This window comes from Triticum aestivum, chromosome 6B (assembly GCF_018294505.1).
Source record: "Triticum aestivum cultivar Chinese Spring chromosome 6B, IWGSC CS RefSeq v2.1, whole genome shotgun sequence".
NCBI classification, from domain to species: domain Eukaryota; kingdom Viridiplantae; phylum Streptophyta; class Magnoliopsida; order Poales; family Poaceae; genus Triticum; species Triticum aestivum.
The window spans coordinates 697,864,497-697,887,154 of NC_057810.1; the positions used below are offsets into that span (position 1 = coordinate 697,864,497).

Below are 22,658 nucleotides of genomic sequence, written 5' to 3' on the forward strand. Positions count from 1 at the left end.
ATTAATAAATGAGCACACTTTTTCTGCGATACAGTAAATGAATTAACGTCAATCTTTATTGCACAACAGTGCCCTCTCTCAGCGCAAATCATTTCAAGATTTGACCGCATCAAATTTCAACCCTAAAGTTGCACGTAATTTCTAAAAGACCGGGACGTACTTTTTAGCCACAAGTTTTCGTTTCTGACACTTTTTACCCTATTTACCGAAAATTTCTTCAAAATAGGCCATTTATGCAAGTTTGTTCCATTCTTTCTCCCTTTAAAGAACTTTGCATTCTTCTATAACATGGGCCGCACCGCCATTCTGATGTTCCGTTGACTCGGCCCCAGATTGAAGGTACATCGCGTGAGGCGCTGTCGATGTGGCATAGGGGTGCCTGCGCCTGAGCTGGTTTAGCCGGACAAGCTCCATCACTCGATTTGCACCTCCTCCCAGTCCCCGTTTCACTGCGTGGGAGTTAGGGTAGCAGAGGCGGGCCATAGGGTAGGCTAAGGTCACACCGTCGAGGTGATCACGGGTGATCACCGAAAGGAAGATTAGGCACGCCAGCAAGAGGATTTCTTCATTTCCTTATTTCTAGGCTGTCAACAGTCTCCCCTACGAAGCATCAGAAAAAATCCCCGCGTTAACCCCTCTACGATACCAGCTGCCACCGCTTCGACTCCAGGACTCCACCACCACCGCCGATTGCGCTACCAAAATCACAAACTCGCATTCGGGGAGAGAAGGGACTTGCTCGGGTGTGGCTTTGCCCGACTTGGGGTTGCTGTCCTGGATGAATTAGCTTGCTTGATGCCTCATCTACCACATCGGGACGCGCCCCACATGAGTGCGCCAGCGATAGCCACGCCGTACTAACAGTAGGCCTCGCCTAACATAGTGGGGGCAAAACCCTAGAAGAGATAAAATATGGAACAAACCTGCTTAAATTAATGGGGTATTTTGAAAAAAACTTCTGGTAAATGGGTAAGAAATATCACAAATTGTAGCTCGAAACTTATTAGGGAGTTAAAAAGTGGGCTTCACCCTTTCTTCTAAAAAGATAAATTGGAAAATAAAGAGTAATATCTTAATGCGCACACCGCGGACTCTGATTTAAGACTGCCTAAGTCTATTGAGCCTTAGACACTCAGAAAACATAATGGATAGCCCGTCCTAAATCAAATAAGTCTCACCTTGTTCACAAAATGCAGGCTGATATAATCTGAATATGTATAGATAATTATTAGTCATTACAGGTATAGGAACAACAACATCAAATGCCCCAACTTGTCACCATTCTCCAACAACAGAAATGATCCATACAGTACATATGTACATGACACAACAGCCTCACTCTCTCACATATCCTAATTAATCGAGATCAATTATATAACCGGCCCATTGCAATATAGTATATACGTATTATGCTTCTACCCTACACTACATGCACAAATAACGAAATCTGCACAAGATCACAAATGAATAATGATGGCCAATACACACTACTGTGTATGGCCGAGCAATAACAGCATGCAGCACCCACCGATCCATATCATATATTCACATCTACATCAGGCTGTTGTAGTTGTAGTGCTCCTCCTGCACCTGGAGCCCTAGGTCCATCAGCTCGCCGCCACACTGATCCCCAGCGCCGTCTCTCAAACCTGCCGCTGCACCGCCGCCCTGAAGTTGCTGACTGAAGTCGACGATGCTGTCGTAGCTCAACAGCGGTGGCATGCCCGCGAAGGGGTCCACGTCGGTGAGCGAGACGCCGATCGAGCCGTGGGGGTGATGATCACAGGAAGTGAGCTGGTAAGGGTGGCCGCCTGCGCCGAGGGAGGGGAACAGCGCCGCCGGAGGCGAGTGGTGGTACTGATCCGGATCGTGGCAGGACGAGGAGCTGACGTAGTTGGATCCGCTCACGGCAGTAGCGTTGCGAGTCATGCCGCCGATGATCACTTGCTCGCCGTCCATGGCGTACTCCGTGTCGGCCTTCTTCTTGTGGAAAACTCTGCACAGCACCCAGTCCTCCTGCACAGATACAATCCAATTGAAAACACACATATTAGCATCTAAAAGCAGTTAAAAATACTGAAACAAGATCAGATATTGCCAATCAAATAGACCTTGGGTGGGGAGTGAGGGTTCTCGATGCGGAACTCGTGCATGACCCAGCAGGTCTTGCTGCCGTTGGGGGCGCGGCCGCGGTAGAAGACGAGGGTCTTGCGCATGCCGACGATGGCGGCGCGGCCGGAGCGGGATGACGATGACCTCGGGCTACGGATGACGCGGTCCTTGCCGGTGGCCTTCCAGTAGCCGGACCTGGTGGCGCGGTTTGTGCGCAGCCCCGTCGCGTACTTGCGGTCGCGGAAGCTGAAGAAGTACCACTCGTTTGTGCTCAGCTTCGCCACATCTGCATACCACCATAGCCAGGAAGACGCACAATTAGCAAGAGAAACTTCAGTGGATGTTGATTAGGATCCCCAAGTGTATATGCAAACGTATGTGCATAATTAGATCTTATCATGTCGTAAAATTCCACACAGAAAGAGAAGTTGAGGGGCATAGTAAGTTTAGGAAAAATTTAGTAGTACGAAGTTTCAAAACATTATTTGGGGAATAGTAAGTTTTTTTGCTGAAGTTCCCCGCAAAAAAAAAGTTTTTTTGTGGAAGTACTCCTATATACTAGAGAAAGAGAGAGAGAGGGAAGGGTGAAAATTAAGCCACCACCAGGTGGAAGAAAATTACTGATATGGAAAGCAAATTCCTTAAGTAATTATTCCAAAGAATTTAAAATACAGTATGCTGCACACTTGACAGATTAATTATAGCAAGTTCATGCTTGCAGTGGTAGCCTACTCATAAAATCCTAAGGGGAAACTTGTGCTAGAAGCAACACAACACTTGCAGGAATTGCGTCAGATCGAGATGCTATATATGCATGTCTATACAACCAGTAGCACTACTAATTTAGTGCAGTAATTAACAAAAGCAAGCACAAGCCCCAATTGGAGCCAATAAAACGCGGTTGCGTGCATAGTTAATCATTCCAGGGAATGGAGTTAAATTAATTAAGAGACATGTAGCTTGCTGGAGAGGGACTAACAACGTACTTGTGGATCGAGATCGATCGAAGAGTAGGTTAGCTTGTAATTAACAAGATTACTTTGAGCGGGACTAGAGATGAGAGATGGATCGGGTACTAATAGTAACTATATAACTAACTAACGGCAGTAACTAATAGCAGTAAGAAACTGACCTGGCAGCTCCCATGGCTCATGGACGTGCAGATCGACCTCCACCATGGTCCCGGTGGCTCCTCCGGCGAAGCGTTGGTTGGCCACCTTGCCGTGCAGGTAGTGGCACACCAGCTCCTCGTCGCTCGGGTAGAAGCGGAACCCCGGCGGCAGCGTCATCTCGATGTCCCGCAGCCCCATGGAAATGCTTATCTCTCTATCTGTTCACTATCTTCTCTCTGAAACCACCTCCTGGCTCAGCTCAGCTCGACTCTCTCTACAATTTGTATCGTGAATTGCAATATGTACTATGGGTATGGAGAGAGATCTGGATGGATGCCGTTGCCTTGCCTATAAGAGGCACCAATTGCGCTAGCTAGGTAGACGGAGGAGAAAGAGATCGACAAGATCTCGAGAGAGGAGAGAAAGAAGCTAGGTATATATCTAGCTAGGTAGCAGGGATTAGGCAGGGCATATATCTATGTTGCTGTAGCCTGAGCGGTGTGTGATGCTAGAGTATGTATGAATGAGGTTGGGAGCTTGGTGGGCAGGAAGGGAATATATATAGCTTGGCGCGGCCGCTGCCGGAGCCCCCGGACCGGAGGGAATAATTGTATGTAGCTAGGAGGAAGAAGTGTATGGGAGCAAGCAACAAGGCCGGGGCGATGATACAATAGTACTAGTACAAAGCCTTGTCTACCCTGTAGCTCGACCGGTCCGGCCGGCGGTCTCCATCACCCTCCCCTCCCCGCGTGTGCGCGTCGGCCGGTGGCGCGGCCGGACGGATCGAGAGCTAGCCAGCAATGGAGTAAGTACTCTACGCATTAACGCCCAGGCGCGCAGGGGCCGGGGAAATTAAACGGGGCCGGAGGAGGCGGAGGAGGAGGAGGACCGAGACTAAAGGGTCGTTACTAAAGCCCTGTCCCTTTAGTCCCAGTTCGACCAGGAACCGGGATAGATGGGGGGCTCCACGTGGCCGCTGCCGCTTGCCTAGGCAGGGGCGCCTTTTGTCCCGGTTGGTGCCACCAACCGGGACCAAAAGGCTTCCACGCGTCAACATTTCAGGTGCTGGGTTTTTTGCTTTTTTCTGAAAGAGGGTGGGGTTTGGGGGGGGGGGGGGGGGGGTTGTAGGGTTAATTTAGGGGTTTCATATATTGTATTAGCTATCTAATAGAGAAAAGTGTCCTCTCTTATCTCCGTGCTTAGTCGACGCTACGTATAGAGAGGACTCGACATGCTAGCTAGCTAGTAAGCAAATGAAGGAAACTATTAAGTACAAAAGATCGTCATGAACATATACAGAAGTGATCGACCTCTCCTTCTCTGAGAGATTGGTCGAACAACAAGTTATCATATATCTATCCGACGCTACTGGGTACATATATATATATATATATATATATATATATATATATATATATATATATATATATATATATATATATATATATATACAATGTGTAAGATCTCTTACAATACCCTAACATATGAACTCAACTTCCACATGCATGGTGGTATTCTCCGGCTTTATTGATGACGTGGTCAAGAAAGAATCCAGCCAATTCCTCTTGAATTGCTCGCATGCGATCTTGTGGTAGGAGTTCATCCGGCATCGACCACATCTAATTTAAAGAAGGGGTTAATACATATATATGAATGAAACTCAATACAAATGATGGTAATAAAATAAAATTATGAATATGTTTGCTTACGCACTTCATATTGTCTATTAGAGTAGCCCCGCCTATTCTTGGCCGTCGCGTTGTAGATGAACTCGCAGATGTAGTATCCACAGTAATTATTCCCGGCTTCCTGCCACAAGCACTTTACGAGAAATAGAGGTCAATCAAACTGATAATGAAGCATTATAAATGGGCATTGATGAAAGTAGCTAGAATCAACGGGAGATGCGCGGAACTAGCTAGCTAGTAGTACTTACTTTCGGGTAATTCCATCGCAGTTCCCGTGGTAGTCCCGAAACTTGTGCGGTGAATACTTTCCAACCCTGCAAGACAAAGAAACAATTACTTGATATCATGAAATGAACAAAGTTGCCGATATAGCGCGATAATGATCGATTCAACTTACTTCTCGAGCATTTTAGACATGTCCACATAGTCAGAGGGATCTTTTCGTCTCGAGTCTAAAATGTTTACTAGTCTCTACTAAAGCTTAATCTCTAGGAGAATATAGTGGAAGCTGCGCACGCATGCATAACTCATCAATTACATAACCTTGAGTAATAATTAAGGGAAACCGAATATGCACAACACAGTAACACTCACTTGAAGTTGTAAGGAAAGAGTATTGTATCTTTGTTTTGATTTATTACCAACGATCGTAGCAAGTTGTTTTCAGTTTCTTTGGCATGAAATGTAATCGTAAATTGATCTATGAGATTTGTGTTAATGAACCCAATATCATACATTTCATCTTTTCTGCATTCGGCGATCTTCAACCTGCATAATATAGCGAGGATAATTATATATACATGCAGTGACAGAGCTGAGCTATATATAAAGACTTAATGACAGAAGTAGTACTTACAAACAGTAGCAAGTTACCATTAATTTATTGAGGGCCTTTTGATTGAAAAACTGGAAGAACTCCTCAAATGGAACAGACAACTGCTCAATTCCAATGATGTCATGATGATCCTCTTTAACTTTCAGTGTTAAAGTATCCATTTTTTCTCCCCTGCAAACTTTCTGCAGGTTTCCATGTACCAATCATGGAATCTTCACATCATCGTTATTAGAGTAGTAACATCTTTGACGAGAGGCTTCCCGTACTCATATTTGAATTCTTCCACCTCCATTGTATCAAAATGTGCATCGTCGGGCACGTAATCTGCCGGATTGGTACCGGGCAAGATCCCCGGATGATTAGCAACGATATCGCTAGACACCTTGAGCGGGGGGCACGATTGATTCTCTTGTTCGCCGAGCTGGGGAATTTTTTTCCCACTTCTTCGTTCTTGTAACCTTTTGTCACTGCAAGTACTTCCCAACCGCTTTGCTTCCTTATATTTTTTTTCAGTAATGCGCTCATAGTTGGTTTGCGGCGGAGACGGTGGTGGTCGCTGCAGGACGTCCAAAGTGCGCTTTGCTTTCCCCGGATCTATCTTCTCCTCCGGAGGTGGATGTCTCTTAGCTCTTTGCGTTTCAAAGTAGTCCTCTACTTGGGCTTGATAGATCTCCTCATTTTCCTGTACGGTCATATCATATGGTAACTTCTCTCGAGTCTTGAGAGATGGACCGAATCTGTATTGCCTCCCGCCTCTGGCTGTACTGCTAGATGCCGGAGCAGGCCGAGCAGCTGCGGCTGTCTTCTTTCATTGCTTACGAGGCGAAGGAGAAGGACTACGACGCGCCGGAGCAACCGGAGCGGCGGCGGGTCTCTTCCTCCCTTGCTGACAAGGCAGAGAAGGAGGAGGCTGGCTGGTCGGGCGCGCTGGCGCAGGCGGAGAAGGAGGCGGAGTGCCCCCACGCGTCGGAGAAGGAGGCGGAGTGCCCTGATCACTCGCTGGAGGAGCAGGCGGAGGAGGAGGCGGAGTGCCCTGACTCGCCGGAGGAGGAGGAGGAGGAGGAGGAGGAGGTGGTGGAGGCGTCCAGTTCGGAAGGTTGATGAGCTCCTTCTGCCATAGCCATGGAGTCTTCAGAGCAGAACCCAGCCTAGTCTCCCCTTCACCGGTAGGGTGGTCAAGCACGAGCTCCTCAAATTCCTCTGTTACTTCCTCCACCATCACCCTTGCATATCCTTCTGGAATTGGACGGGAGTGAAAAGTTGCGCCGGGTTCAGTAGGTCGAACAGAGCCGACAGCCGCCTTGACTTTGTAATTCTGCCATTGCGTCATAAGGTGGCACTATTGAGACTCTATGATATCATCCACGGGGTAGCTAGCAGGAGCCGTGAAGACAGGCTCCAGCTGAAGCGGATCGGTGGAAGCCACACAGCTTCTCCGCTGAGATGGCAGGGTAGCTTCGGGGGTAGCTTCGGCAGGTCCCTTGATTCGAACTGCTTCTCGTTCCTCTAGCTTCTGTACCCTTGCATGCAGCTCCTGCAGTTCACTCTACTCCTGTTTCCTCCTCCTCTCCTGGGTTTTGTAACCGCCTGCGTCCGGAAACCCAACCTTCCACGGAACAGAGTCTGGCGTGCCTCGTGTCCGTCCAGGGTGCTCAGGATTCCCAAGGGCCATTGTGAGCTCGTCCTTCTCTCTATCTCGAACAAACCTCCCTTCCTGCACCGTGGCGATATAGTCCTGAAGCTTCGTGACGGTATTTGCAGTTGCTCGCTCGTCCAAACGCACTTCCCTGTTACAGGGTCCAAGGTTCCGCCAACCCCGAAGAACCAAGTCCTTAGATGGTCTCGCCAGTTCAATGTCTCTGGTTCGACCCCTTTAGCAAGCAAGTCATTCTCAGCCTTGGCCCACAACGACCGGGCTTTGAGGTAGCCACCTGACCCCGTGCGATGGTGATGCTCCTTCTTCACAGCATTTATCTTGTTTGTCGCTGACATCTTCTTACTCCTCTCCGATGTCTTGTTGGCCACAAATGCGTCCCACTGATCTCTGATCTTCTCATACCGGCCGGTGAATTCTGGTGTCTTCTTTTTGTCGACAAACTTTGCTTTCAGATCATTCTTCCACCTCCTGAATAGATCTTCCATCTTCTTGAGAGCACATGACTTGATCAATGGCTCTATAACTGGATTCTCCGGATCCTCCTCTTCCGGTAGGGTGAAATTTACCTTCAGCGCATTTCAACGATCCTCTTTCTATGCATCTTCGACAAGAGAAACTTGAAGCTCTTCCTTCTTAGGCTGATTCCATAGCTCGATGCTGATCGGGATCATGTCCTTAACAAGAACCCCGCACTGAGCAGTAAATGCGTCCTTGGTCCAGAGGGGTTCAATCGGTAGGCCATCGGGCGCGATTGCTGTGATCGTGAACCTTACATCCGGGCGCAACTTTTTCTTCGGGCCTCGTTTCTTTACCGAAGTTGTGCTCGATCCGGAGGGCTAGAAAAAAGAAGAAAGACGAGAGTTAATATGTGTAGATACCAAAACAATGAATGCATCAATTAGCTAGTCAGCACAAGCTTAATTAATATATATACCTGGCCGGACTCTGTTCGGTCACCGGAGCCATCATCACGGTCTCCTTCTTGCACCGGCATTCAGTCACCGGAGCCATAATAATCATGTCCTTCCTCCTCCGTTGTTCGATAACCGTAGCCTGCTTCACCCTCTCCTTCCAGACCATCACTTTCGTTGAGATACGACATGACGTCACCTCCGTTTGCGATTATGTCCCCCAACACCTGTTCTGCTTCCTCGTCTCGGCGGTGCTCCATAGTTTCTGCAAATATTACAACATGACAATTATTATACAAACATGACAGATGTATATATTAGTGGCAAACGTAGACCTAGCTAATCACAACAAGGAATTATATTAATTAGTGGCCTCGACGCTTCTCTAGGGTTTGGGGTGGACTCGGTAGCGCTTCGACGCCCCTCAACAACCCTCGACCCTCGAACCCTCGGCCCCTCGACGACCCTCGACCCTCAAACCCTGGAAAACCTAGAACCCTTGACCCTCGAACCCTCAACGACCCTCGACCCTCGAACCCTCGACAACCCTTGAACCCTTGACCCTCGACCCCCAAACCCTCGAACCCTCGACCGTCGAACCCTCGAACCCTCGACCCTCGAACCCTCGACCCCTCGACCCCCTCCCCCTCCTCATGTCGAAGTTATCGGGGAGGGGGTATGTCGACCCCCTCCCTCATGTCGAAGTTATCGGGGAGGTGGTATATCGACAACGACATACCCGATAAAAAAATAAGAAGAGGAAGAAGAAGAAAAAAAAAGAGGAGAAGAAGAAAGGAATAAAGGAGAAGATCGAAGAAAAAAATAAAAAAAGAGGAGAAGAAGAAAGGAATAGAGGTGAAGAAGAAAAAAATAGAAATTACTCTATTTTGTTTCTTCTACTCTTCTATTCCTTTCTTCTTCTCCTCTTTTTTTTTCTTTTTTTTCTCTTCTTATTTATTTCTCCTCTTCTTCCTCTCATCTTCTTCTCCTTTCTTCTTCTCCTTCTTCCTCTTCTTATTTTCCTTTTTCCACTCCTTCCTTTTCTTCTTCTTCCTCTTTTCTTCCTTTTCCTTATTTTACCTTTTCCTCTACACTAACCTATGCACTAACCTAAAATTGATATCTACTAATTAACAACCTAAATAAAAAATTAATACATATATGAAAAAAACATCATATGAAAAAAACAGCATATGCACAAAAAAACGTCATATGAACCCCCCTCATGTCGAAGTTATCGGGGAGGGGGTATATCGACCCCCACCCCCTCATGTCGAAGTTATCGGGGAGGGGGTATATCGACCCCCCCCCCCACATGTCGAAGTTACCGGGGAGGGGGTATATCGACCACGACATACCCCCCCCCCCTCTCTTTTCTTTTCTTTTTCCCTCTTCTTGTTTATTTCTCCTCTAAAATGTAACTTTTGCATATATAAAACTTTCTCTTCTTCTTTCTTATTCCTTCTCTTCCTTCTTCCTTCTTCCTAAATATATAAAACTTTTCTAAAAATGAAACTAACCTAAAATGCACTAAATCAGAGAACATACATATGAAACTTTTCTAAAAATCTAACTTTTGCATATATGAACATATATACACAGAGAACATACATGCATATAAAAAAATTAATACATATATACACAGAAAACATCAAAGAAAGGCCGTCGGACCGTAGCGGGGCGGCGCGGCGACGGCGTCGATCGGGGCAGGGGCGGTGACGGCGTCGGGGCGGCGCGGGGAGGTGACGAGGCGGTGCGGGGCGGCGACGGCGTCGGGGTGGCGCGGGGCGGTGACGGCGTTGGGGCGGCGCGGGGTGGTGACAGCGACGGTATCGGGGTGGTGAGACAACGTGGGGTGGCACACGGCGACGGCGCAGGGTGCCGCGCGGCGACGGATTGGGGTGGGGCGGTGATGGCGCGGGGCGGTGACGGCGCGGGGCGGCGACGGCGATGGCGTCGGGCAGCCTGGCGGCGTCGTCAGCGGGGCAAATGGTCGATGGAACTGGAATTTTTTACAAGTCCTGCTTATATACACGAAGCATTGGTCCCAGTTCATGGCACCGACCGGGACCAATGCCCCCCTTTTAGTCCCAGTTGGTGCCACCAACCGGGACCAAAGGTCTCTTTTCAGTAGCCCAAAGGGCGGGAAGTAGAGGCCTTTGGTCCCGGTTGGTGGCTCCAACCAGGACTAAAGAGGGGCATTGGTACCGACTGGTGCCGCGAACTGGGACCAAAGGGGGGGCATTGGTCCCGGTTCGTGCCACCAGCCGGGACCAGTAGGCCTTGCACAGCGGCGTGATGGTGGGAGTTTAGTCCCACCTTGCTAGTTGAGAGAGAGCCGCACCTGTTTATAAGGTGCGGTGCCCCTGAGCTGCTGAGCTCCTCTCTAAAGCAGTCTTACGGGCCTAACCTCTCTCCACATGCATGTGGGCCTACTGGGCCCTCTACGGGCCTGAATCCTGGTCCACCTGGCTTGGTTGGGTTTCAAGTCGTATTCAGGCCGTCGTGGCCCAGTAGGTGGCATTTTTATTTTATTTTTTCCAGTTTTTTGTTTTGTTTTTGCATTATTTATTTTCTTTTATTTTTGGCTTTACTTTTTTCTTTTTACTTTTAGCTAATAAAAACTATACACTTTCTGTTAGTGCCATTTGTTTTCAATTTGAATAGTTTAAATTTGATTTTTTTTTAAATTTGTGTGAATCACTAGTTTTTGAATAACTTTACTATAAAAATAGATTTTTGAGTGATTCTTTTTCCTGCTATTTAATATTACTGCATTTTATCATTATATTAAAAAACATATTTTGTTATTTTAGTTTCTAACAAAAAATTCTTTATGATAATTGCTTTTGCTATTAAAGTTTCTAAAAAAAATTCTTTATGAAAATTCTTTTTGCTTTTAATGTTTTGAAAATTCTTTGTTTTTACTTATTTTTTAAAGTTTATTTTGTTTCTACTTATTTATTTCCTTTTATTTTTTCCTTTTTTTATTTATTATATTTTTTTCTTTTTTTCTTTTATTTTCTTTTATTTTGTTTCTACTTACTGTTGCTATTTTTATTTATTTTATTAAAGTTTGTTTATTTTAATTTATTAAAGTTTATTTTGTTTCTACTTATTTATTTTCTTTTCTTTTTTGCTTTTTTATTTGCTTTATGAAAATTCTTTTTGCTTTTAATATTTTACACAAAAAAACTCTCTCTCCATGCCGGTTCATTGGTCCCGGTTCGTGCCTTGAACCGGTTCTAAAGACCAACCTTTGGACCCGGTTCAGAGCACCAACCGGGGCCAATGGTGGTGGGCCAGGAGCGAGGCCCATTGGTCCCGGTTCATTCCACCAACCAGGACCAAAGGTGTCAGACGAACCGGGACCAATGCCCCCACGAGGCCCATTGGTCCCGATCCGTCCCACCAACCAGGACCAAAGGTGTCAGACGAACCGGGACCAATGCCCACACGAGGCCCGGCAGGCCCCTGGCCTCACGAATCGGAACCAATGGGCCTATGGGTCCCGGTTCGTGACCGAACCGGGACTAATGGGCTTATCTCCCCCGAATGTATGCCCTGTTTTCTACTAGTGAGTGTTTGTGAAGAAAATAGTTTCTCTAAAAGAAATCGGATTGAATGATCACTCTTTTATTAAAAAATATATTTATAAACCTTATAGTGTAAAACATCGGGAAGCTTAGAACAAGAAGAAAACAAACAACATGGAGTTGGGAATGACATGCACACCTGACAGCTATATTTCCCTCTCGAATTAACTAAAAATAATAATCAGTGTGTGGGCAGGATTGCACGGAGGACTAACTTGAGATGTGTACCTATATAATGACTTCACATGCATATGTATGTACGTGCATGCATGTTGCATGTACTCACTGACGAATTTACCATTGTAAGGCTAAGTAGGGTATACAATTGTATCTGTCGATTGTGACGATGGATATACTTGGTATGTACATACATGTTCTGTAAAAGTTTACAATGCCCACTCGATTTAGCGTGAAATTATCAATCTTTTTCTTGGGGAAATGAATGACCATAAATTAAGGGGCTAAGGTTATATACTTGCACTATATAGATCATAGTTTTTTTTTGAGAGGATATAGATCGATACCCAACTAGCCAGCTCAATAGCTGGACAGATGGACAGGTGACATGTCACACAACACCCCTGCCCGTGGACAGGGCAAACTAAGGGCATCTCCAACACTAACACCCAAAATGGACACTGTATTTGTCCGCGGACATGGACACGAAGTCGGCCATCCAACCCTTTTCCCTAAATGACAGCCACGGTTTCTTTCTTAAGTCTGTAACCATCAAGTAATTATAAAAAATAGCAAAATTCATCCATAAATAACAAGTAAATATCCCTAATACAACAATAATTACAAATATATGATGTTCAACAAGTTTTTGGAATTCAACGGTACTAGAGTCAGAGCCGACACATGTCGTCGCACACATAGTTCTCCTTGAGTTTCATCAAACACCGTATGAGCGTAAATGCATGGCTTGCCCTCGGTCATCTGGTACATCACGTCATGGCTTTTAGGATATACAACATGATAATTATCAAGTTACAACATTGAGTGAATCAATGAATTGACCAACATGTAGAGCAACAAGAAGCCAAACTTATGATCTCCATAGTTGACGAGCCCGACAGCCACATTGTTTCCACTCGTGCAGTCACACCGCAAAACTTCATGACGGAGTTGGATATGGTGCACCACCGGTGCTTTAGCAACTTCCCATTGCCTTCGTGGATGTCGTGCAGGTCGTGGGGCGTGAAGTTCTTTTGCTCATGAAACGAAGCATGCACATTTTACTAAAAGGCCGAGCTCTTGTTCATTCCTAGAAAGTCTGTAGATACGGCCAACCACGCATCGCACAACAACGCATCCTCGACCACCGATTACCCTACCATCATGCTTACTCTAGAAAACAACTAGAAGTTCAACAAAAAGGCTCCATGGCATTTGACCGATACCTGCCGGGTGTGGTGTCTGCCATGGACGACATCGAGAGAGGGGGGGGGGGGGGGCAAAGGGTACCTTGCTACGGTGGGATCCTGGGTGGACGGCGGCATAGTCCAAGGCGGGCAAGCGCGTGGACCGGGGTTGGGGATGTTCGAGGATGCCTGGGTGGTGGCCGGAGAGGTACATTGGTGGCATCAGACGAAGAGGGTGCAGATGAAAGTTAGAGGGTAGCAAGGGCAGAGTAAAAAAAAGTGCTCCGGGAGGGGGATTTGAGTGGGTCGGGGTTGTCGGAGTCCTACGTGGCGCACTCTGGACTCCGGCGAAGTCTCCCCCGTGCACTTTCGGTTTGCGGGAAAATGGACAACCTGATGCGTCGACAGACCGATGTGAAATTGTGTAGGATATCAAAATACGACCGGACAGCTCAGTCCGAACGGTTGCGGGTGGTTTGAGAGTGCGCGATCGAGATGCCCAAACGAACTAAACCCAAATCAACGTGACGCGACGGATCCAGATTTGTAAATAAAAAACGTGGGAATAAATCATGGGGAATAATTACTACTCGATCGCCGCATTGATTATTGATTAGTCGATAGGCGACACAAGTGTATATTTCCAAACGATATGTGCGTGTGCTGTGAGATAGCTAGCCCATGTAATGTATGTCAGGTGTCACATCCCAATCACCCGCGACGGCGACAGCGACGCCTCCTTGTGCGAGATTGGTCGACAAAGGAAGGCGGCGAGAGCAAGCTAGCCGGCTGGTCTAACGGCATGAGAGCTGTCTCGTCGATCCGTCTTATTTCGCGATTAGAACGACGTGGCAAAGATTAATCACTGTGGGGATCGATCGACATGAATGATATGATCGGTAGTTCCGGGAGCTTTCGCCTTTGGGTATGACTAAAGTTCCAGAAAAAGCCGGCCGAAAAGTTTTCTGATCGGGCCAGCCAGTGCCAAAAGTAAAAAGGTAGGAGACCATCAAGTGGTGATAAATATGTGTACTTTACTGCTTCTTCGGACCTGTTCTGGTGGATCTTAGCTGATCATGACGCAAACTGGAATTGATTAGATAGGCTGGCTGGCTGGCTGGCTAGCCAAGAATGAGTCAAATTAACAGTCAAAATCAAAAAATAAAATTTGTTTTGCATGCACGCTAGGAAATATTTGAGCATCTGACCCATGAACAGCGCATGCATGTTCGCGAGTACTCACTCCTAAATTCGCCCATTCTTTTATTCATTTTTGTCGTTTTGGAAGTATGCGTGTGCTTGATATTCATATCTAAAACGTGATGGTTATCATCGCGTGTGCACCGAAATCTGATGCGGCTCGCGTTGGGGAAAAGGCATCTTTGTATCGCCGGCGCGCCTCTGAACACTGTGGACGTACGTACCCACAGTCCAACCAAAGTTGGTAGAGTTCTTCTTGCCATGCATGCATGTACTCCCTCCGTTCCGAATTACTTGTCTTAGATTTATCTAGATACGGATGTATCTAGACTCATTTTAGTGCTAGATACATCCGTATCTAGATAAATCCAAGGCAAGTAATTCGAAACGGCGGGAGTATCACGTACGGGTGTGAGAACAAGACACTATATGCGGTGGGTCATCAAAGTTGTCGCGCATATGTTATTCATCAGTGGCCTAAAAATCCGGTTCATGTCCGTCCATTTCGGATGAAGGATCAAGCGGCAGAGATTGGGCGCCGTGGCGAGCATCATCGGGGCACGGGAACGTCGGTCAGGTGAGGCAGCGACAACCCGAATCCGATGGAAGGGCGCCAGCGAGTGGCGGAGGCAGGCAGCCGTGGGCGGGGTTGAAGATGAACAGGAGAACAAGGCTGGAGGTTGAAGGCGATTGGAGAGCCGCCGGAGCTGAATCATGCAGGCCAGAAAATATACCGACAGCAAAAATGAAATATGGCCCCAAGTAGTTGTCCATATAGTGATTGCGACAGCAAATTCTCATTATGAATAAACAGGAATTGAGTTCCGATTTGATCGGTATGGTGCCAAAACAGCAGCGCATGCAATTCTACTTGTGGATATAGCTGTGACTTGGGGTCGAACGATTCTAACTTTGACTTGTACTACCTCTGTCATGGTTTACTAGTCCCCTTTGTATTCTGTGTCAAATTTTGACCTTAAATTTAACTAATAAAATATTAATGCATGTCATAAAAAATAATATAATTTGAAACTACGTTGAAATAGGAATTCAATGATATATTTTTTAGTGACATGCATTATTATTTTGTTAGTTAAATCTTTAGTCAAAGTTCGGCATAAAATACAGAGGAGACTTATAAACCAGGACGGAGGTAGTAGGATACAGAGATATGGTAGGAATTATCAAATAATATTTTATTACTGTCATCAATTCTTAGTGTAATAAATTTGCAATCTTCTAGTCAAGCAACATACTCAAATGAAGAAGACAACCCATTGCCCATGGTTAAAATCGCACAACTAGAGATGATGTCTATGTCCAAAAACTGCTTATTTTCACGCGTACACTACTACCGTAAAATCTCTCTTGCAAAAATATACTAACATACATATACTTTACCAACAGTACTTCTTTCGTTCGGGTTTGTTGGGCATCTCAAAAAATCTCATCCAACCAAGATACAGTAGATGGTGAATGAAGGAATGCAATTCCCAGTTTGCAAAACTACCAAGCTTTAAGTATTGCATTATTGCATTGATTAAAACTAATCAAGAAGTACAATCATTTATGAGGCTTCGTAAACGGGAAATGCTAAAACGATCGAGCGCAATCATATGATGATCGATGTTTCTATTTCCAGCAGAGATATTATTCTCTTCTCCGCTCTTTACTCCTACCGCATTACATGGATGCGGGAAGAGTGACGGCTCCACACTCCATTGCTTTGGTCCTACGAAAGCGACATAAACCATAGGAGAGCACCAAATTTTCTATGTATTTAATCTACTTATTGTTTTGGAGCAAAGTATTATAATATGTGAAGTCTACTCCAACAGTTCACCAAGTCGCATCGATCTACTTCAGAAAATATGGTATTATTGTACCACTCCTAGTGCCCTATACTGAATTATTAATTATTAATATACTGAATTATTAATTATGCATGCAAGCCCTGTCACCAGAATGTGCATGGGTACTCATATAATTAGTTAAGCGCCATATCAAAATGCATGCATCAAGAGGAAACACACATATATATTTTCCTTTTTTTTGCGGGTCACATATATATTTTCCGTGTTTGCTATTACCCTGGCAAATTCTCCCTCCGTTTATATTTACTCTGCATATTAGATTTGACTGAAGTCAAACTTTATAAAGTTTGATCAATCTTGTAGAAAACAATATGAACATTTATAATAACAAATCTATATGATGAGAAAATGTATTCTTTTTTTTTTGCATGAAAACTTCCGATCTATTCATCAACTGTCAAGGTAGTACAAAAAACACTAGAAGTAAAAATTACATCCAGGTCTGTAGACCACCTAGCGATGACTACAATCTCTGGAGCGAGCCGAAGGCGCGCCGCCGTCATCGCCCCTCCCTCGTCGGAGCCGGGCAAACATTGTTGTAGTAGACAGTCGGAAAGTCGTCGTGCTAAGGCCCCATGAGACCAGCACACCAGAACAGCAACCGCCGCCGATGAAGAGAAGCATAGACCGGAAGGATCCAACCTGCAGACACACAGATGTAGACGAGCGAAGACCGAATCCAGTCGGATCTACCGAAGACAAATGATGAATCCAATGGTATTGATTTAATGATGTATATGTTAATATCTCTTTCAACAAACTTGTTAAAAGTTTATGAACTTTGACTTTAGGCAAACCTAATATGCGGAATAAATAAAAACAAAGAGCACAGAAATAAATACGTCAGTCCAATCTTCCCACACCCGCAGCCCAGAGGCCGTGGGGACCCCACATCCAGCCACGACATCTGTAAAGCCTTGCTAGGAACGCGTTGGATGCATCAACGACGCGGTTGACCGCGGTGTCGCTGACGAAGGTGAGGCATAAGTTTGACTATTCGTCGGCATGGTAGACAGTAAAGTTTAATTAGACGGAAGGTCAGGGACACCGGTGGCACGATGAAGGTGGTGCCTTGTGCGGGGTGTGGTGTCGAGGCGCGCATGGTTGCGTCGCCGGTCGTGGGTGGCAGGGGGCGACCAACAACTGATGGAGGTTCGTTAAAGCCTGAAGGAAGTTGACGGTTGGCAGGAGGAAGAAGGCTCTTGACTTGTTGGATGCATAACTGATGGATAGGGGAAAATTCCTGAACTTCAATTTCTTTAGTCACCGGATTAATAGTCGGTTCCAATTGTTTTCGGAGAGACACGACACAGACGTGGATGCCCATACACACTCAAAAGACACGATACACACCCACATCTTACCTCTATAACCACCTTCGAGAGGCTGAGTCGACAGATTTTAAGATTGACCGAGTCGCCGCAACCATCATGGATGCACAGCCCCATATTTTTTTGTGGGCGAGGCAACGGAACAATCAGGCCGCCTGTATAAAGATCGATCGAATCCAATAATACTGTATTGTGGAATCAAATCTAGCCGCGGCCGCAGTGCAGCATGGTTGATGTGATGTATCTGCATGCGCTTCTGCCTGTCTAGTGAAATCCCTGCAAGCATGGTGCTCAATCAGAGGCCTCCACGGAACAAAACCTCGCAACTCTTTGCTCCCCGCCGGGTCCCATGCTACCGAGCGAATCAATGGCACGCACGATCGTCGGCCGTTTTGGTTGCCCGTGTCGAGTGGGCTCTGTCCCCTTGCAGAAATGGCCTGTGCACGGACAGCACTAGCACGAGCAGCTTGTCGTTGGTGGGGACTTGTCGTGTCGCGCTCGGCGGCGCCTAATCGAACGAGGATTGAGCAACGAAGCAGTGCGCGCGCTTGCCATGTGCTACCTCTCAATTTAAACCGCAAAGACATATTTCATCAAGTTACAGAGGGAGTAGATTTCTAGCTGCATGCGTCAAATCATGCAACCCCCGATCGACGGATCTTCGTTTGCTTCTGAGATCGATCGATCCCCATTAACATTGATGCTTTTATCTAATAAAAAATGAAATATATGCTTCCTCAAAAAGATTGAGATATAATTTGTCCGGCGTGTCTAGAGCACATCTACATGTGACTTAATTATTGCACATTTAAATGACTCAATTAACCTAGAAAAAAAAGAAAATGCTTGCACAAATCTTAACGTAAAATCAATGACATAAGATTTGGATGTGCAATACTTAGAGCACATCTAGATGTGCTCCAAACTTTTTCCGGGCCAGGGAGGATTCGGAAACACCACCTGGATCTGGAAACCGCTCTAGCCCCGTCCCGCCAGGGTTCCCCCTGCCGCCGCCGCCGCCCTAGCCCCCTCCCGCCGCCGCCGGCGCGTGCGCCCCGGCCTGTCCCGCTCTCGCTCGCGGAGGCTCCCGTCCTCGCCTCCTCGCAGCGCCTCCCCCTCCTAATCCCCTCCCGCCGTCGTCGGCGTAGGCCATCGGGCCTTGCTCACGTGGTGCCAGCGGCAGCGCCCCGCCCTCCCGCGCGGCGCGGCGGCTCGGGTAGTGGCGGCAGGCGGCGGTGCACCCAGGCCGCCGCCGGCGCAGCTCCGGGTGGCGTGGTGGCGGTGGCGCAGCTGCTTGACTGCGGCGCGGCGCGATGGCGTGCGGCGGCGCCCATCCGGCTCAGATATGGGCCCTTTTGGGCCCATTCTGGGTCCGGCCGAGCCTGGCGTGGGCTGTCCGGCGTCGTCTCTGATGGACGGAGGTGTGGCTCGGGCTGGGGGTGGCGGAGATGGCGACACATGTACTGGAGCGCGGCGTCGGGAGCTTCACGAGCCCGTTTCGGGCTCGGTCGGGCGGGAATGCCTGGTTGCTCCTGAGCTACATCCGATCGGTTACCACCGAGGGTGGTGGAGGCTGTCCCCTCCCGCGTGGCTGCTCACCCTGCCGCTCCCCGTTCCCAGCTGCTTCCTCTTGATCCCGCCGGCCTCGCTTCGCTTGACACGGTGAAACGGCGTCGGTGACTGCAAGACCGTGGTGGCGCATGTTGGTGTACAACAAGTATGGTGGAGCACGATGGTTCGTCTGGGGTCGTGGTTGGTTGGCAGTTGGGAGAAATCCTTGTTGGTTGATCGGCACCGACGCGATGACGCCAGTGGGTGCCATCGTGCCTTCCCGAAGGGCATCGGAGGTACCCCTTTCCCCACGTCCCTTCCGTACCGGGGAAACCCCAGGACATTTCTGGGTAGCAGCGTCGTTGTCGTCGCGTTCCTTCTTGAAGGTGTTGCTTGGTATGCGGTGTTCCGGAGTGCTAGGAGTGTGCTGGAATTCTTCGGCGGGCGCGGCGGTTTTGAGTCATCTTCGTTTTGTTGATCCGCCGTTGTGGGCATTTGTTCCCTTTGTATTTTCTCTTTCATTTCTTTTGGGCATGCCTGTGCTGCTTCTGCAACACTTATCGTTGGTTGTATCGGTGTTTTGCTTTGTAATACAAACCGGGAAAACCCTTTTTCGTCATGTGCTCTAGCCAAACTGTAGAGAAATATCGTACCGTCGCTTTTCTGGCCGTGTGATGTTTAGTAACGTGGCGGACTCGAAATAGCAGTTGCGACCTAAAAACAGGAGCCACGTGGTATTAGCTATCGGTTTCGGCGATTGGTGAGTTGAGAAGAACCAGTCGATACCCCGGCCATGCTACTCAATGAAGCAAAAGATACTACACTGACAGGGGGGATAAAGAAGCATGTTCAAATTTTGGTGCGGAGCTGGACGGGCCGCACCGCACGAACAGGCGTAGGCGGAGCGGCCGTGGCGTGGCGCGTAGCGAATGATTGATCCGGCTCCCGGTGGCCGTCGCGCGTCACCGCAAATATATTCCCTCGGAGACGGCGACGTTGGCGTCTCAACTGCACTCGTCGCAGTAGTTGCACTGCTCGATCGATCGCGAGCAGAGTTGTTTCTTCCACATGATCCATTAGTTTCTCAAGACTAGACCAGGTAGAGGGAGGGAGACGGCGACGCTTCGTGTATGCTGCACTCTCCTCGGCGGTCGCTCGAGGTGGGGTGGCTTGGCGGGGTAGGGAAACGGTTGCCTGCAAGTAAGCTGCTCGGCTCGGGACAACGACCCGCGCGCGCACCGAGCGGCGGCACGCGAGGCCGGATACGCCTACGTGGACATGTGCCCCGCCCTCGCTTTCCTCCGGCCAACCCGCCGCCGGCCCGCTCTCGCGACGGAAAAGGCAACGCGTCGACTGTGCCAGCCAGCCGGCCATGGGTTCCGCGCCGATCCGCATACATCGGGCTCGGCTCGGGGATCCGGCTTGCCTGCTCCCTTTCCATGCTCCCATCTGTGCTCCCACTTCATCATACGGCTGTCCTTTTTCTTTTTTCTTTTCTAATCTAATCATCCTCCCTGATTTTCAGAGGGTGGGGCCGGATCTTATTTTTTTCCAATCAAATCAAGCCACGTAGACGGGAGCACGGATGGGAGCATGGGAAGGAAGCAGGCAAGTCTCGTCCTCGGCTCGGGGGAACCGCGACAAAACTCTCGCTCGGTCGCGTCCCCGATCACGTCGCCCGCGCCCCGCGCCGATGGCGAGGATGTGTCGATGACTCGATGGGTCGTGTTCGCTTTCAGGCTAGACGCCTCCCCTTGCCCTCGTCGTGTGGTCTCTATCGACCCCTGGACTCCCTCGGCCGGCTCCGGTGCCTCATCCGGCTATCAAGGAAGGAAGGGAGCCAACGCGCCAAATTCTGTTGCCTATTGCTACCTACGCGTACTCGTGCTGCCGGTGATGGATGATGTACGTGGCGGAACAGAATAGCACTGTGCCGCGCGCTTTTTGTTGACCCTTGGTGCGGCTAAGGCTAGCTAGCGAGCCCAAAAGGTTCTCCGCACAACACTGCTTCATGATTTTGGGCCGGTCCTTTTGCAACTTCTAGCAGCTTCATGATTTTGGGTCAGTTCTTTTGCAGCTTCTAGCAGCTTAAGCAACTTAGTATAAAAATAAGCCAAAAGCTCATTCATTTTGAAAAAGTGAGTTTAACTTATTTCCAACCTCCTGTCCTTCACATTGAAAAAATGATAGGGGAGGGTGGCTTGAGGCTTCCCGCAGCTTCTCACTTAAAATGAAGGGGTATCTCGAAGTGGCCCTGTTGTTTGCTCAAATAACACCAAAACTACCATTGCACAGCTCACATCCCACCTGACCCTACCACACAAAAAAACCTTGACCCGCGCGCACTCGATCCCTCCTTTCTCTCTCGCACTCTATTCCCCTCCTGCTCCCTCACAGAGAAAGCTAGGGCTACTATGCAGGTAGCCGCCACCGGTACCAAGCTCATATCCTCCTCGACGCGGTTATCTCCGGCGACAATACCCGGCGGGTAGGACCCCATATTCCCACCGCTGCTCCTCCCTCTTCCGCGCCCCCTCGTGCTAACGCCCCCATCCCCAGCAGCAGTCCGGCCAGCGCACAACTTCGCCGACGCTGCTCCACTCCGACCGACTCCGCACTCAGCGGACGGACCCCCATTCCCCCTCCCCTCCTCCCAGTCCGAGACCTTGAGCATGAGCATGAGTTCATCCATTAAGGTGAGGAGCTCCTCTGATTCTTTGCAAACAAATCATGTTGATTTGCTATCTGCAGCAGCTGATATATGATGTTTTCATCTTGATTTTCTATCTGTAGCAGCTGATATATGATGTTTTCATCTTGATTTGCTATCTGTAGCAGCTGATATATGATGTTTTCATCTTGATTTACAATGTTTGGCTTTCGATATATGAGTACCTGCTGATATATGATATTTTCACTAGTAGAAAACAGGGCTTTGGTTCGGGCCTGGCCAGCCCATTAGTCCCAGTTCTTCATGAACCGGGACCAATGGGGGGCATTAGACCCGGTTCATGAGCACAGCGGGGCGGCCGGGGCATCGCAGGCATTCGTCCCAGTTCGTCTGGATTAATTTGTCCCGGTTCTAGGCAAGAACGGGGACCAATGGTCCACGCTCCTGGCCCACAGCCATTGGTACCAGTTCATGCCACGAACCGGTATAAAAGGAAGGGATTTAGTCCCGGTTCATGCCACGAACCGGGACAAATAAGTTGCCTATATATACCCATCGCCGCGGCAGAGCACTCTGTTTTTTCTGGTCGACGAGGGGAGGGCATTTGGCACTAGTGCAGAATCGGCCTTTAGTGCCGGTTCTCCAACCGGCACTAAAGAGTGGGGACTAAAGGTCCCCCCCTTTAGTACCGGTTCGTCACGAACCGGCGCTAAAGTGCGAACACGTGGTAACACCAACCGGTACTAAATGTTTGGG

General features: G+C 48.2%; 1 protein-coding gene across 2 annotated transcripts; it reads right to left on the bottom strand.

The window, feature by feature from the left end:
• Positions 1 to 1,198: 1,198 nt before the first annotated feature.
• LOC123134946 (NAC domain-containing protein 79) lies at positions 1,199 to 3,966 on the bottom strand. 2 transcript variants are annotated; one of them, XM_044554094.1, is made up of 4 exons: positions 3,245 to 3,966; positions 2,662 to 2,670; positions 2,112 to 2,275; positions 1,199 to 2,016 (listed from the first exon to the last, which is right to left on the bottom strand). In XM_044554094.1, exons 1-4 carry the CDS (start codon positions 3,420 to 3,422, stop codon positions 1,552 to 1,554), a joined length of 816 nt encoding a protein of 271 aa, XP_044410029.1. In that variant the 5' UTR covers positions 3,423 to 3,966; the 3' UTR covers positions 1,199 to 1,551. The 2 variants fall into 2 exon arrangements, with proteins under 2 accessions (XP_044410029.1, XP_044410028.1); XM_044554093.1 differs by lacking the exon at positions 2,662 to 2,670 and having other exon boundaries at positions 2,112 to 2,398; positions 3,245 to 3,950.
• Between the last annotated feature and the right edge of the window lie 18,692 nt (positions 3,967 to 22,658).